This window comes from Schistocerca piceifrons, chromosome 8, assembly GCF_021461385.2.
Source record: "Schistocerca piceifrons isolate TAMUIC-IGC-003096 chromosome 8, iqSchPice1.1, whole genome shotgun sequence".
Taxonomy (NCBI): domain Eukaryota; kingdom Metazoa; phylum Arthropoda; class Insecta; order Orthoptera; family Acrididae; genus Schistocerca; species Schistocerca piceifrons.
The window spans coordinates 252,920,123-252,937,053 of record NC_060145.1 but is presented as its reverse complement, the minus strand read 5'-3'; the positions used below and the strand labels follow the sequence as shown (position 1 = coordinate 252,937,053).

General features: G+C 41.2%; 1 protein-coding gene across 1 annotated transcript in view; it reads left to right on the top strand.

The window, feature by feature from the left end:
- LOC124712249 (uncharacterized protein CG3556-like) overlaps positions 1-16,931 on the top strand; it is a 614,255-nt gene that overhangs the window by 202,403 nt on the left and 394,921 nt on the right. The window contains exon 3 of the mRNA XM_047242544.1: positions 9,168-9,207. Within this exon, the coding sequence (XP_047098500.1) occupies positions 9,168-9,207 (40 nt within the window). The remainder of the gene's footprint in view (positions 1-9,167; positions 9,208-16,931) is intronic.

The window sequence follows — 16,931 nt, the reverse complement described above, 5'->3', positions numbered from 1 at the left end:
CACCATCTCTCATCCCTTGGCCTGGATCTCCATACGCAACAGTTGTCATCTTAGTAGGTCTTCATAAATGCTCAAATAGGCGTTATGATTGAATTCGCTTTGTTCGTTGAGGATTAAATCCGGATCTTTATTTTTATGGGTGTATATTTCGATCTCTTCTAAAATGTTAAGGAACCGTCCCTTGTGAGCTCTATGCAGGATGTCTAAGTTGTTTTCAATATTCGTGACTGAGTGCTTTGTCGCAGCCATATGCGCCCCAAAAGCTGTTTTGTTTTGAGAGTAGGTGTGCTCCCTGAATCTGGTTTCAAAGTTCCTACCAGTCTGCCCTATATATTGTTTACAGCAGTCATTACATTTGATTTTATATACACCTGAATCCTGAAATTTATTCCTATTACATATTCTGTGCCGGAGCTTCAATTTTAACGTGTTATTTGTTCGGAACCCTATTTTAACGTCGGATTTACGAAAGCATCTTTCAATTTTGTCTGCAATTCTTCCATTGTAAGTGAGAGCTACATATTTTTTCTTGTTGTTCCTCTTAACTGCTACTTGCCTTCCTTCTGTTTGTTCCATTTGCCTCTTCTTTATCTTCCTATAAATATTCATCACCTGCTTACACGTATATCCGTTCGCTACGGCCACTTGTTTTAAAATACTTAACTCCTTTTCTACTTCGTGTTGGCTTAGTGGCAATCTTAGTAGCCTGTATACCATCGAAGTAAAATATGCCCATTTGTATCGCGGTGGGTGACAAGAGCGCTCGTTGATAACTAGATCTGTACACGTAGGTTTTCTGAATATGCTAAATTCATGCTTCCCATTTTTCTTTATTAGTAATAGGAATAAATTTCAGGATTCAGGTGTATATAAAATCAAATGTAATGACTGCTGTAAACAATATATAGGGCAGACTGGTAGGAACTTTGAAACCAGATTCAGGGAGCACACCTACTCTCAAAACAAAACAGCTTTTGGGGCGCATATGGCTGCGACAAAGCACTCAGTCACGAATATTGAAAACAACTTAGACATCCTGCATAGAGCTCACAAGGGACGGTTCCTTAACATTTTAGAAGAGATCGAAATATACACCCATAAAAATAAAGATCCGGATTTAATCCTCAACGAACAAAGCGAATTCAATCATAACGCCTATTTTAGCATTTATGAAGACCTACTAAGATGACAACTGTTGCGTATGGAGATCCAGGCCAAGGGATGAGAGATGGTGCGCGGTGGAGAAGCCGGAAGACGCGTGCAACGCCTGGCGTCGTTGACGGGGCCCTCCTGTGCGGCCCTCTTGCCCGCGGCGATGGACAGCAGACGACTGAGCGGACCGCGGCACAACACCAAAGTGGCGGGAACCACGGAAGCAGACCGTAGAAGAAAACAAGTTCACACCAGCACCATAGATATATAAATCGCCCTATGCCTGTTAGATCGTATAAAAATGATAATTTTACTGTTTTTTAATCCTGACAAGTACACATTTTAGCTTTGACATCTACATATTTTAATTACATATTTTTAATATAAAAAAGATCTACTGAATACAGTATGTGCAAATGGAATGTAACAAATGTACCAGACGCCACCTGTCGGTAATAGTGTCATAATTAATATAAATGACGTGCACTCTGCCAACCAATTTTATGTGACGTAGCATGTGAAAGTTGCTGAATTGGACGGGTTACTCCTGTAACTTAAATATCAGGTACGTTCTGGTACATTTGATGTTGATAAGATAGGATGAAAAAGATTTGCTTTCGTGAAATAGTAAATTAGTATAATTATTTTTATAGATCTGAAGATGGTTCTGAATGAACCGAAACCGGTCATATGAATAATAAAAAAAAATTTGCAATCAAGACGGATTTAAAGTAACATTATAAAATCACTGATTGCTGTTATCCCATAAGACATTATGTCTGTTTTTGCATCCCCATTACGGTTGGAGGAAGGCAACGGCAAACCACCTCCTCTAGGACCTTGCCTAGTACAGCGGTGCGGGTCTCTCACATCGTCCTCTACGCTGATCCAAGTATGGGACCTCACATCAATCATAAATAATAAACAAGGATAAATTATCAGACTCAGGTACAGAGTCACATGTCAACTTGCTCATGACACTACATAGGACATACTGGCAGGAACGTACACATAGATATTCTGAACACGTCAACTGTAACACACACAACCAGTTCACAAAATCAGCAATAGTAATAAATACAAAAAACACTGGACATCCACTCAAAAACATAAATTTTAAGAAATCCACTACTTCCAGAAGTCGAATACTATGGATATAATGGAGGAGCTGGAAACGTTTGTACATCACAAAAAGCAAGCGTGAAATATTCACATTGATAAAGTAGATAGTGATTCAGTTAACTTCTCAACTGTTACTCCTGTATGTAACAACGATAGCAAATTCCAAAACTATGTTCATTTCTTCAGAGACTTTACTCAAAATTTGAAACAAAATACAATATAAATCATACTCAAAAATTTAAAAGTCAGAATTAGTCAGCATTTATAAATTAAATTTATGAGTGACACCTTTATGTAAGTAACGTATGCCACAAAAAATGTAGTACCTCTGTTTCGAACTCTTCGTGAAGCTATTCTAGCAGGATACCTTTCTAACTAATTTTGGTTTTATAAAAAAACAATGCAAGTGATGATTTGCACGTGAATACTGCAAGAGGGCCACTCTCAAAGCTTTTTAAATAAAACATACGTTGTTAACAGTCTACACCTGTATTCTTCATGACTACATATTTATTTCTCAACATAGTCAGCCTGGCGACGAACACACTTCACCCAAAGAAGACCAATCTGTTGATTCCATCACTGTAGAACGTTCGACTTTGTTGGGGGAGCCACAACCTCACCTCTGTTTGTACTTCTTCATCACTATCAAAGTGAAGTCTACGTAAGTGTTCTTTAAGTTTAGGAAACGGATAAAAATCGGATGGGGCCAAGTTTGGACTATGTGAAGTGTGGTGTCACCGCCAGACACCACACTTGCTAGGCGGTAGCCTTTAAATCGGCCGCGGTCCGGTAGTATACGCCGGACCCGCGTGTCGCCACTATTAGTGATTGCAGACCGAGCGCCGCCACACGGCAGGTCTAGAGAGACGTCCTAGCACTCGCCCCAGTTGTACAGCCGACTTTGCTAGTGATGGTTCACTGACAATTACGCTCTCATTAGCCGAGACGATAGTTAGCATAGCCTTCAGCTACGCCATTTGCTACGACATAGCAAGGCGCCATTGTCAATTCCTATTTATCTTGTGATGCATGTAAAGTCAGACCGATGTTCACCAATTATGGATTAAAGTTAAGTATTCCTGAAGCTACGTACATTTCTTGATAGTATAATTACTTTACCTGTTCCAGACCTCACGCCAGCCTGCGTGAGCTTAAAGCGTGCCTTTCGGCTACCTCCTAGTGGCCTGGCTGTCTTGCCAAGTCACTACATGAAGGATGATCCCTGAGATTGAACCCAGCGCGTCGTATTGTTTCAGATTTCGCAGTGCTGCTGTGTGGTCTGGCATTGTCGTGCTGAAGGAGGTAGCACTCCATGCGTGGACAGACTCTTTGAATTCCAAACTCGATTACAGAACGCTGTTTCTCATGCACCGACGTACTTACTTCACACACCACCATGTTAAACTCTACAGTTCTAAGCCCTCTAGCTGCAGAGGATCGCAGACATGTACACATGGAGAATAAACATGTAGAATGCTAATAGTGTTTGTGTTATTTAGAAAGCTTTAAGAGTTTTCACATAAAATGATCTGAGACATTACTTTTCTGCACGCCCTCGTACATAATACTTACCGAGCGAGTGGTTAGAACACTGGACTCGCATTCTGGAGGACGACGGTTCAATCCCGCATCTGGCCATCCTGATTTAGGTTTTTCGTGATATCCCTAAATCGCTTCAGGCAAATGCCAGGATGGTTCCTTTGAAAGGGCACGGCCGACATCCTTCCCTAATGACCTCGGTGTTTGGTTTCCTCCCCCAGATCAACCAACCAAGCAACATAATACTTCTGTAAGATTTATCGGTAGCCGAAAGCTGAAAAGTGATGGTCAGTCTGTAATTAACTGGTGTACAGTCTGGAACCGCGCGACCGCTACGGTCGCAGGTTCGTATCCTATCTCGGGCATGGATGTGTGTGATGTCCTTAGGTTAGTTAGGTTTAAGTAATTCTAAGTTCTAGGGGACTGAAGACCTCAGAAGTTAAGTCCCATAGTGCTCAGAGCCATTTGAACCATTTGAACCTATCACAGTCCTCGCATGTTCGTTCCACTTCATATCGCTTTGCAACGTTACTCTGACTGACTCTGTCATGCAGCACACTACTAATTCTGTATATTACTCAAGGGTTTGTTTCTCCTACTTTTACTTTTATCTACATTGAGAGCCATATTCAGATGATACTTCTTATGGGCGCCATTTGCCTCACTATGTGCTTCGTCAACGCGTTTTACTCCGCACGTGACAAACGTTTCATTCACCTAATACCCCGTAATAACAATATCATCTGAACATGACCAGTAATGACTGATATTGGCTATATTGTACCATTGTGTCTGAAATAAAAAGTAGTTCACGTCAATCTTTCTTGGAGGAATGTCTTTCTTCCACATTAGGTTTGTTTATCAATTATCTTGTACTGCTGACTGAATATTTGTATCGTACGGGGCCACTGTAACTGCGCAATTGTAGTGAATATACTCGATTATTAACGTTTGATACGAGACCGTTTTTTGGATCAAGTGGATCTTGCTGGAAGAATGTATGAGAGAATAAGGAATTTCACAGTTGTGGTCACTCAAGCAAAGCGTATAGTAAGCGGTTACCATTTGGCATCTTTTTTTGAGTTAACGATAAGCGGTCCGAAAAGGCTTATGTAGATTAGACTAATTCTGAAGAGTCAGAAGGTCCAGAGTTCAGTTTCTCCCCGACATAAATTTAAAACACGATGAACAGGGGCGCAATACAGACAGGCGTTTTCGCTACTTTCAAGTTCCTGCCCCTGTTCACGCAGCTCGCATCGTCCAGGTATGGTCTTACGAGCACGAGGCTCAATTGTCTCATCTCCCCTGGCCAACACACTCACCAAATTGTAGTATTACCGAGTCTTCATGGTCTACTTTGAAGAGAAAGGTAACCTATATTTCGGGGACGAAGGCATCGTTCCGATGTACAATGTTACGCAGCCGGTAATGTATTGTGTCTGATTTAGTGAGTGCTGTCTTGATGAATGCTGTAAGACATCGTAGCTTAATATGCTTGTAGTCGTACCAGCGATCGATGCAGAATGTGTGCTCTACAGAGTACGAGCCAAGCCCCAGAGAATATTCATCGCTCGTAACCTCGGACAAAGATATCTGATGCCAGAATACCACGTCAGCCTTGAGTCGAAGATTAGTGCCAGGCGTCCCACAGTCCAAGTTACAGGTAGGCTGTACTCGTTATCTTGAGAAGGGTGACTGTTGAACAATTGGAAGAGAGAAAATGTACTGTAAACTGCTCTAAACAATCACAAGTAGTGTGGATCATAAAAATCAAAATGGGAGACTAGCAAACCCACTTATCTTTTTAGTTCTATGCCATCTGCAGCATTCCAAAGCGAACAGCGCGCTATTTTAGTGGGGTAACGTTTTATCCTGAGAGCTTACTTGCGTGTATTTTACACGACTGAATATTTTAACAGATCAGCAGCCATAGAGAAGCGTCTACACACGCACAGCTATTTTACAGGAGGAGCATTCTCTTGAAGCATTCAAACATTCTGGGTCCCATGTTGTACGTTTCAAGATGATAACGTCATTTACCACTCCTCAGCCCACACCGATCGAGATGTTGCACACGTGAAACATTCTTGACTCACTCTCTCGACGGTCGGGGATTCAAATTCCCACATTGCTATCCCGATTTTCTTCATCAACAGTTTCGCTCCGACACTTAGAAAACTAGGCGTAAGCTCTAAAGAAAGACGGGTAATGTGAAATGTGTGTAAGAACAAGAAGGAAAAATAAGAAAGGAAGGCGAAGTGCTCAGACTGAAGATGATATAAGACAGAAAAGCAGTCTTTCGGCCCTACTGCTCAATCTACACGTACAAGAATTAATGACAGAACTAAAAGAAAGGTTCAAGAGTGGGATTAAAATTCAGGGTGAAAGGATATCAAGGATAAGATTAGCTGATTACACTAATATCGTCTTCAATGTTGAATGGAATGAACAGTCTAATGAATAAAGAATATGGATTGAGAATAAACCGGAAAAAGACAAAAGTAATGACAAGTTCTAGAAAAGAGACTAGCCAGAATCTTACCATCAACATTTGTGATCGCAAAATAGAACAAGTTAAGGAATTCTGTTATCTTGGAAGTAAAGTATAGCGGACAGCAAGGAGGACTAGGCAGACTGGTACGGGCAGAAACAGCATTCCTAGCCATGGGACGTCTACAGGTTTCAAACATGGGCGTTAATTTGAGGAAGAAATTTTTGAGAACGTGAGTCCGGAACACAGGGAAAAAGCTAAGCAGAAAGGAATCGAAATGCGTATGACATGGCGTAATACAAGGATGTGAGAATTGTATGGCCTGATGTGATATGAAATGATGAGATTCTCTGTAGAATCGGAGAAGAAACAAACACGTGAAAAAGCGTAAAAAGAAAAACGGACTGGACTGAAACGATAGGAAAGTAGGTTGATGAGTCGAAAGGTGCTGGATCAAATAAACTGATAAAGTTGCAATCACACCCTACTAACTTTCCCGCTCTGGTATACACTCAGAACAGTAAGGGCACAAGCAATAAAATACAAAAAACAATTGCAACTACTATTCGCGTTAAAATGCACTAGAATAAAGAAAAACAGTAAATAACTAAGCGCATTGACGGCGACCACTCTCTTTAAATACAATTTTAAAACAGTTGTAATCAGTAGCTCACCTTAGTCGGCAACCAATATAAGTAAATTATTAAAAAATTGCATTTGGCAACTAGGTGCGACAGCATTTTGATTAAAGTACCAAACAAAGAATATCAGAATTTAACCATCCGCCTCAGGTGGCCCACTGCATTTCAGATGAGTTACCAGACTTAGAAAGCAGCTCTTGAAGAGAAACCTTTAGAAAACAAGGCCGTCCAACGGGCTGAATTTTAAATTCCTTACAATGTCGAGATCCACAAACGTTAAGAGGCTGCCTGAAGCACAGTCTTAACAATTTTAAGTACTGCTTCGGCAAGCATACAAAATTAAACCTGAACTGAAAATACGCAGAGCAGCAAAATAAAAAATACGTCAAAGAGCACTCACTAAACGGCCACGAGCGTGAAAAACCACAGGAATCAAAATTTAAATACCAATTAACGCCATAGCGACACAAAACAAGTCGGATTCCAAGTAATAATGAACGCGAGCAGTACTTCGGTTAGTACCACTACGCTCATGCAGTTTTATGTACAATGTAAACAAAAATAAAGTTGATTACATACGGACAGTGATCGCTGCATGTATACTGACAAGGAACCCTCATCCAAGTGTCAGGCAGATTTTATAAAAAATTAACGAAAGTTACCATTCTTTGTTAAAAGAGTAGAGGACAATTTAACAAGAAATAATCTGCTTGCTTATTAAAGGAACATGAGTGTCACAAATACGCCCATACAGGTCGTGACCACACAATATTACTGCAAAATGTGGCTAGATAGCCAGGATGCTGGAATTGAGAAAAACTCAGACTTCAGCCGCAATCTGGCATTGAAATAAATCCGATGGAGACATGTGAAAATTTGTGCCGATCAGGGACTCAACCGAATTTCCCGCTTTACGTGAGGGGTCGCCTTAACTGTTTCGGCTATCTGATCACGCTTCCCGTCCAACCCAAATTCTCAACTTGTCGCACACTGTAAACGTAGCTTCCACTGTCAAATCATCCTCACTGCTCGCAGCTTCACCTGATTCCCCTAAGAGTTCGATCCTAGTGTGCATACGTATTGAAGGTATCATTATTCTCCGTCAGGAGCTTGTTGTTGTGGTCTTCAGTCCTGAGCTTATATTATTGGATATGTGTTGTCTGTTCTTTCGGATGAATTTTCCTAAACTCACCTTCCCAGCGCTGAATGGCGCTACTCACCGTGATTTCCACGTTGTTTCTGGATGAAATTAAAACCGCCACAAGCCCCCTGTTGATCTGGAAAGGCAGCGAATTGAAAGATTAACTCCAACCTGTGACTCGCCGCTGGCTAATCGGGAAACAGACGGCCACTTTCAACAGCGTGGCAACCTCGTTAATCGTCAACACGTCCATATTGATACGCAGAGAGGGCCCAACTGTCGAAACTAGACCCTTGACCGTTACATGGAGCCGTCAGCGAAACGTCGCCCACAGGTCGCTGTACTTTAGTGGACGCTCAACCAACCTCCGTGGCATAGATCATGAGCGAACCTTTATCCTCGCGAATCATTATGTCGCTTCTTCCTAACGAGACGCCCGAGCAGCCAGGCAACGGGCCAAGGATGTTGTACTACAGCGACAGTTATGGACAATGGCTCTGATACGGTTTAAGGATGCTAGGAGATGTGTTAATACATCATAGGAGACTTAAAACTGTAGAGGAAGACAGAGACTGGAATAGGTCAAAGAAATGGAGACTTAGAGAGTAACAGCTGCTCCGAAATGAAGTGGGCACAGTAGTAGAGGAAGACGTGAAGGGCCGCATCAAACTAACCAGAAGACTGATCGCACAATGAAAGTTCTCTTCAGCTGGATTGTGGGAAGTTTCCTCCAATAGGACCATGGTCTGTTTACATTACGAACACTACCCTTCTTCTCTATATTCACTCTCTTATCTCTCTTAGTATAGCTCTCTTAGTATACCTCACCCAGTCATATTTTTTTCACAGCACAAAAGCTGCGGGTCAAGTGATCGATTTGCTTCTGTACTGAATTTTAGCCATTCAAACTCATTTTGTTGGTCTAACTTGTGATACGCCAACTCCCAAAAAAACACATTGTGTCTCTGAGAGTTCTTGTTAATTCCCACTGACAACAAGATGCCCAATTTGTGTCCAGATGTAACTCATTATGTTTTCGGATATATGTGTTGCTTCTAATAGGTCGTTCGTGTTACAGGTAGCGAGTGAGCGGTTCTGGAACACTGAGACTCGATTCGGTGAGTACGATAACCTTTTCAATTAATTATTTTATATCCTCGCAAGTCAAAAGGGCTGTCAGACACAAATGCTGCTCTTCGGCCTAATGAACTGTAAAACATTTTTTTTATTTTAAAAATATTTGTGTATAACCTTTACATGTTTTAGAAGTATTGAAATGATTGTTAGTAATGACTTTTCAAAATTATCATGTCTTTTCTTCTAAATAACGCTGATGAAACAGGTATTATGGTAAAAAAACCTTACACTGCACTCCCTCCCATTTCCCTTCCAGGGAATAGATGTGGTATGTTCAGGGTGCGAAACTGGCTCAGGAAATATTTCGTACACCTTAAGATAGGAAACCCAGATTACTTCATACACCCAGGGAGCAGACGATGTAAGCTGGGTTGCCTATATTGAGGCGTATGAAATATTTTACATATCATTTATATTTTGCCAACTCAGTATAAGCAAGGGTAGAGATCATAAGGTTTCTGTCCCCAGAGCTCGTCAAAATATTGCTTTGTGTGTACGACCCTAATGGGTAAAAGCGTTGCTGAGTCATGAGAGTAAGTAAAACGGCATCTCTGGCCTCAGACTGGATTTGTTCGCCCCGTGTTTAGCGCCTTGAGCAATAGGTGTTGGTCGGCAGAGTCGGTGGCGAGCTGTCGTAGTAAATGACTGTATGAGCTGATTGTGGGGCTTTTAAATGATTAGTCTGTGAGCGATAAGACAGTTTTCTGAAATCGTAGCTGGTCGCCTGTAATCGTTCAAGGCTTAATTAAACTACTGATAAATAGTCCATTAAACGTTGCGGCTCATAATATTCTTTGAAGTTCGAACATAGAGGCTAAGTACCAATAAATGATTATTATCAATCAGAACCGTCGTGAAGCCGGTTAAATTCAGTTTCTCCATCTGTAGTGCAGCCTATTCAAGGGCAAGGGCCGGCCGGAGTGGCCAAGCGGTTAAAGGCGCTACAGTCTGGAACCGCGCGACTGCTACGGTCGCAGGTTCGAATCCTGCCTCGAGCATGGATGTGTGTGCTGTCCTTAGGTTAGTTAGGTTTAAGTAGTTCTCAGTTCTAGGGGACTGATGACCTTAGAAGTTAAGTCCCATAGTGCTCACAGCCATTTGAATGAAGGGCAAGGGAGAAACATAAGATCTGCGAGACTGCGAAGAATGAGAGTGTATCACCTGGGATATTACAAGATGCAATGGGGTTAGGGGGCAGGATTAATGGAACAGAGACAAAATGTTACGTAGCGGTAAGTAAATTGTAACAGATGAGGCTAGGTGCAACTTGAGGCTAGCTGGGAAAGGAAAAAAATAGAGGAAGGGTTTCTGATGCAGGAAAAGTTGGAGATGGGTTAGATCTGACACGAATGGCACTTGTCAGAGTAGATTTCGTGGCCTGCAATTGGGAGATGAGTTCATGTGAAGGTGTTGCGGAGCTATAAATGTCAAACAAATAAAAGGAATTAATGAAGCAGTAAATGTTGTACGCAAGTCAACAGACAATATGGGTGAGGCGGAACAAATACCTAGAGGCAGAGAACAACATGTGGGGCAGGTATGGAAAGCAAGACTCAGTACTCACCATTCCGGGAGATAGAAGAAATAATACACTGGTGTCCAATATTAAAGCAACAAACAACTAATTCCCCGTCGTTTTGTGTCTAATGCACAGTATAATCATACAAATTGTCAACAGACGTCAGTACTATCGTGTTCTGCACTGGAGATGGCACTCTATCAACGGACAACCAAGCCAACGACGAGGTCAGGGCATCTACAAAATAGGGTAGTGTTTGCCGGGTAGTCCTACATCCGCAATCGCTGTGTATACAGTCACAGACGTTGCAGTATGGCACAGAGAAGACGTCTACCAGACTATCTGCAGTGGAAGGTCACAGGAAGAATCGAAGCAGGACAGTCGCAAACTGATGTGGTCCAGAGGCTTAATGTGAATAGTTCTGTTGTTTCTCGAATGTGGCGAAATTTAAGAGAGACCGAAGCTGTGTCCCGAAGACCAGGCCAGGGCTAACTAAGTGTAACACCATAAAGGGAGGGCCGTTCTTTGGCCGTAAGGACACGACTGTACCTCCTTAGGTAGCGTCAACTTACATCTGAAAATTTGGAAATTTGTGGTAAGGTCTTATGGGACCAAACTGCTGAGGTCATCGGTCCCTAAGCTTACGCACTCCTTAATCTGACTTACGCTGGGGACAACACACACACCCATGCCCGAGGGAAGACTCGAACCTCCGACGGGGGGAGTCGTGCGGACCAAATTACATCTGACCACAGCATCCACTGGACGTGTTATATCGAGGCAAATTGTGTGCAGAAGACCTGCTGTAAATTTACCTCTGATGTGTCTTCACAGAAGGGACGTCTAGAGTGGAGTCGTCAACATGCCAACTGGACGGTCGAACAGTGGGCCAATCCTTCCACAGATGAGTCCCAATTTCGTCTGGAGAGTGATTTTCGACGGATTCACATCTGAAGGAATACGATTTTGGACCCAAACATATTGGAATGAGACCGATGTCGAGGAGGATCCCTAATGGCGTGGGCAGGGAATATGTTGACAGTTTGAACACCTCTTCGTGAAATTGTACCGGTGAATTGGCAAGGCTGTCGGGTATTGTGACATCTTCAAACCTCATGTGCGATTGTCACGAGGTGTGTGGGCCCAGACTTTGTACTGATGGATGGTAATGCTTGACCTCATAAGGTACGGGTGCTTGAAGTTTTCTTGAAAACACATGGAGTGGCCTGCTAGCTCTCCCAATTTGAATCCCATAGGGCATGTCTGGGACGCACTAAAGAGACAGGTTCCACCACGTCATCATTCACCAACCATGCTTTAAGACGTGCGAGCAGTTCTGCACGGAGAATGAGTGTTATTGCTTTAACATAAGATCGATGACATCATTCACAGTATGCCCCTGTATTGCTGGCAGAGGTTGTCACAACTCATACTGAGCACATTAATCAGTTGTCAGCATTTGTGTACAAATCCGTTAAGTTGCAGAAAAACGAAAACCGTTTTTCTTTACCGTTATATATGTTGCTTACCTTCTCTATTCTTTACATTGTTTCTACTTTACTATCAGATGTTTGTACTGTTTCGTGGCAAAATCAACACAACCTTGCAAAATTTCCGATTTTTGCTTTAATTTAGGACACCAGCAGATTTTCAATAGAACTTTAATGAATCCGATTTCTTCTTCAATGTGCATGAAGTGTTTTAAAAGATTCATTCATGAGAAACCGTGTAAGAGTTGAATCCGATATTCAATCACAGTAAGTGTTGACAATAGAGACAACGCATTTCAGGTGACCCGTGCTTTCTTAAGATGAGATAAATGTCATTTATTTTCTTAAGTTTCTCTGTTATTGTGCGATCGCAGGCTTCCTCGACCATTGTCACCTTCAAAAAAACTTTTCCGAACATACGACCGAATCATAGTGTTATTTGTGGACCTTTTTTCCAACAGAGACTGGATACGATCTCTCTCTACAAAACTACATCTAAAGGTTCTGCAAAACGCTTTGCGCTGGAACACTAACGAGGTGAAAATCTTAAGACAAAGTGCTGTGCATCATTTGCTTCGTTAGTAGCTACTTGTTAATATAAACGATCTGTTCCCAGATTGAAGTACCGTTAGGCGAAAAAAAGACATTAGAGACACAGAATACTAACTTTATACAGAATTATGAGCACTCCTTATGTAGAGCTGTAATATTTCGCATATTTCGCTTGAAAACCACAGATCCCATGCTGGTAAAAAAATAAAGTAAGTTGACGCCTTCAGGCAACTGTAACATACCAAATATAATTTTGTAAGAATAAGATGTCTGTTGTTTTTAAGTGACCCATTAGAGCAGTGTGGAGTGTGCACTCACAATTTTCGTAATAGTCACAGGCCCCCAATGCAACTTCATTGCTATGTAAGCAGTAGAGAAGGACTCATAATTTATTTAGTTCTTTTGGGAACCACTGAGCTTACTTCTGTTTTGTTTACATCCAGATGAACATTAACAAATTCCTACCAAACAACGTATCATCTCTTCCAGTAGCAGTATTAATTCTAAATATATTTGCATGATCTTAATGAATACCCCGTTTATTTTCAACATATCAGTTTCGGTGATAGCACGCCGTTATCAGTGGGTTTCCTTTCCTACAGTGAGACATGTTACATAGATTGCTGAATAGTGAAACATGTTATTTTTTAAAAGTTGTTTTGAACTGGTTTGTGTTAACGATCCATACAGGACTTTTTCGAAAAGATTCATTCGTTTTCGCAAGACTATATCTTCAACACGAATGAGCATAGAAACAGAGTGAATTTTAACTTAATTCTATGACTGCATAGTTATTGTTTTCAAAGATATCATCCGACTGTACAATGTTACATGCTTTACATCCTTGCAGACGCAACCTGGGGGTACATCAAACAACTACGTTTATAAAAAATTTACTTTTCACAAATATTCAACGTGTCCTCCACCGGGCGCACGAAAAAGACCCAGTCGATAGCCAAACTTGTCCTTTGCCTTTGCGAGCACGTCTGAATCTAGTGCATCCGCTGCTGTTGCCATGCGGCGCGGCAGTTCACCCAAGGTTATTGGAAGGGGAGGCACGTACGCGAGTGCTTTCAGAAACTCCTGCCAAAGAAAGAAAATAACATATCGTCAGATGCTAATACTGTAATGGGGGTTCCGCACGCCAGTTAAGGCGTAGGAGGTGCAGAGCAGTGCTTTCGACGAAAATCACGGCGCACGATCGTAGCTGAACTGAATAACACATGTTGGAATGTAAATTGTAAGACGACTTTTTACGTATGTAATCGCCTTGTCGACTCTACGTGCAGTGCATGATAAACAAGCCATTTGCACCACGGAGACCCTACCTGCAAACATCTGAACTGGAAACTTAGAAATGATACCAAGGTAAACTCTCAGTTTCGAGGCGTAAGTTAATATCCACCCGATGTTTATACGTTCATTCATGTAGAACATACAGTCCTAAATCGGAAAGCATATCTAATTCAATTACTCATTGGTGTAAATACACTGGACATCTTACATAACTGAGGTAATGTTGTGGATTTGAATTCTGAAACGTATCTTCTGATACTTTGCCGCTGTATTTCCGCTCTTCGCAGCACGGAGTTTCATTGCACTTTGGGAACAGTTTCTTTAAAGGTTCGACTTTGACTGTAAAAATTGTTGCTATTCTCACGTAAATTCGTAGCACATACAGCACTATTGTATATTTGGGTTCATATTAATTCTACTTGGTTGGTTGGTTGATTTGGGGGGGGGGGGGGGAGGAGACCAAACAGCGAGGTCATCGCTCCCATTGGGTGAGAGAAGGAAGTCGGCGGTGCTATTTCAAAGGAACCATCCCAGCATTTGCTGAAGCGGTTTAGGGAAATCATGGAAAACTTAAATCAGGAAGGCTGTACCTGTGTTTGAACCGTCGTCCTTTCGAATGCGAGTCCAGTCCGCTAACCACTGCGCGACATCGCTCGGTAATTAGTACCACATTAAAACAGAAAAGTTTTGAAGTTTTCCAGCTTCATTCAGCAACCTAATGCGCGGAGTCTCCTCTTCTTAAAACACCCCAAGTAAAAACTTGGAACTCAAAATATTCACACCTCGCTGGCTTCTACAATAACATTAATTTTAAACACAGTCTCAACAACTGGTTTAAACAAACTGAGTATTTGCGTGTAGCCCTTCAGATATCAACATACTCGTAAATGGCTGCATTAGCTATGTTTGTGATGCTACGAGGGAGTGGTGCTGCCTGCTTGAGATTTTTAAAAAAGTAGCATTTAGAACAAAATCCAATCAAGAAAGAAAACCCCAATTAGACTTGCAATTTCATGACCACAATACATAATAACCTCGACACACAATTATGTAAAAACACATGGTAGCACCACTTATATGAACGGTTAAACAAGTTACAAAAATTTAAACTCTCACAATAATCTATTGGGAACACTGGAATGAAAAGAAATAGTCTTGTGAACGCATATTTATGACATCAACTAATTCCTTTCAAAATAAGATCAGTATTAAAAACACTCAAGTAACGGTTAAAATTTAGACTGACACTTATACAAAAACAACTTCTAAACGTAACCACCAGAGGTGTGACGGAGCACTTACGTTTGAATTGGTGCCCATAAAGTGCACAACAGTAAAGACAATTGCCATAAAAACGGTAACCAATTATTACTATGGTTCTTGAAAGAACCCATAGCATCAGCCACTCAATGGGCCACACAAGATAAAACAGACCCTCAGTATAAATTAATAATGAACAGGAAACTTTTCTGCGAAAGACAGTCATCTTTTAAGTTCACAAAAGGTAAGTTTATCAAACCTTCGTAAACCAGTGCATCTTGGCACGCAAAAGATCTCTGAGGAGTTAAAACTCCATACACTTGAAAGTCCAATAGACGACGCACATTGGAATATTTTGCCCTAAAAGCTGACCAATAGTCCAGTTTTTACATGCGAGTGATTCCCGGAATGCTTATCTTCTTGCGAAAATCTGATAGACAGGGCATTGTTGAGGCAGTGTGTTACTTCATTATTGTGTGCTGCTACGCGGTACATCTAGTCTGTGTTTACGTCTTGTTTCTTCAGGAAAATGCTGAAATGGTTCCTCTGAAAGGCCACGGCCGATTTCCTTCTGCATCCTTCCCTAAACCGATGGGGACCGATGACCTCGCTGTTTCGTCTCCGCCCCCCCCAAATCAACCAACCAATCAACCACGTCTCGCTTGCTGCGTAACTGAAGCTCCTCTACTGGTTTCAAATCACTCTGCGTTATCGAGTGTCTTAAAGTGTATTTTTATTTGTAGTGTGGTAAAAAGCAATATGGATTCTGAAGATCCGAGCACGTGTCATTATTTACAATTATTTTCATTCGTATTGTGTTCTACTCTGAAAATTAATCATCCTTTTTGTTACAGTTCAGATTGTTTCCCAGCATATTTCGTAATACAGTGACAGAAAAATCGTTCCTCTGCTGGAAACTTAAAAAAGTAGCCGCTGAATACCACACATTGATTTTGTATGATTGTTTTAAATTGATGAGTTGTCAGGTATAAAAATGTCATCTCTTAAATGAATTCAAAAACATTTTGTTTTTATCCCACGTTCTCTATGACATTACGAAGAGAAGTTTTGAAAAAGTCTGTAAAAAGATTGGACTTTACGGAAAATTATACATCATCAGATCCTAGCTTCCCTGGTGAATAAAAGAAATATTTTAAACAAAAACCGTCGTATACAAAGTCACATTAAAGAAACGATGGCTTTAAAAAAGTTTAAAGTTTATTCTTATAAAATAACAGTAATTGGATGCAAAGTACCAGTAAAATTCCATGTTGCAAAACTCGAGTTGGTAGGTTATAAGAGTCGTTCGTAGGGTTAGATTAGACTAGATTTACTTTCATTCCAATTGATCTGTAGTGAGGAGGTCCTCCAGGATGTAGAAAATGCTAAGCGAATGCAATAAAAGACGTTGAGAAACGATTTTGGAGCCAAAGAGTTAACAAACAAAAAAAAAACAACTAGTTTCACATATCCTTGTCAATCTTTGTGGAAGCCTCGTTGACAAAAAATAATGAAAAATAATCCAAACAACTGATAAGAAGGCCTGTCCTGTTACAGAATCCTTCAAGAGACTAAAGAGTAGCGCTAC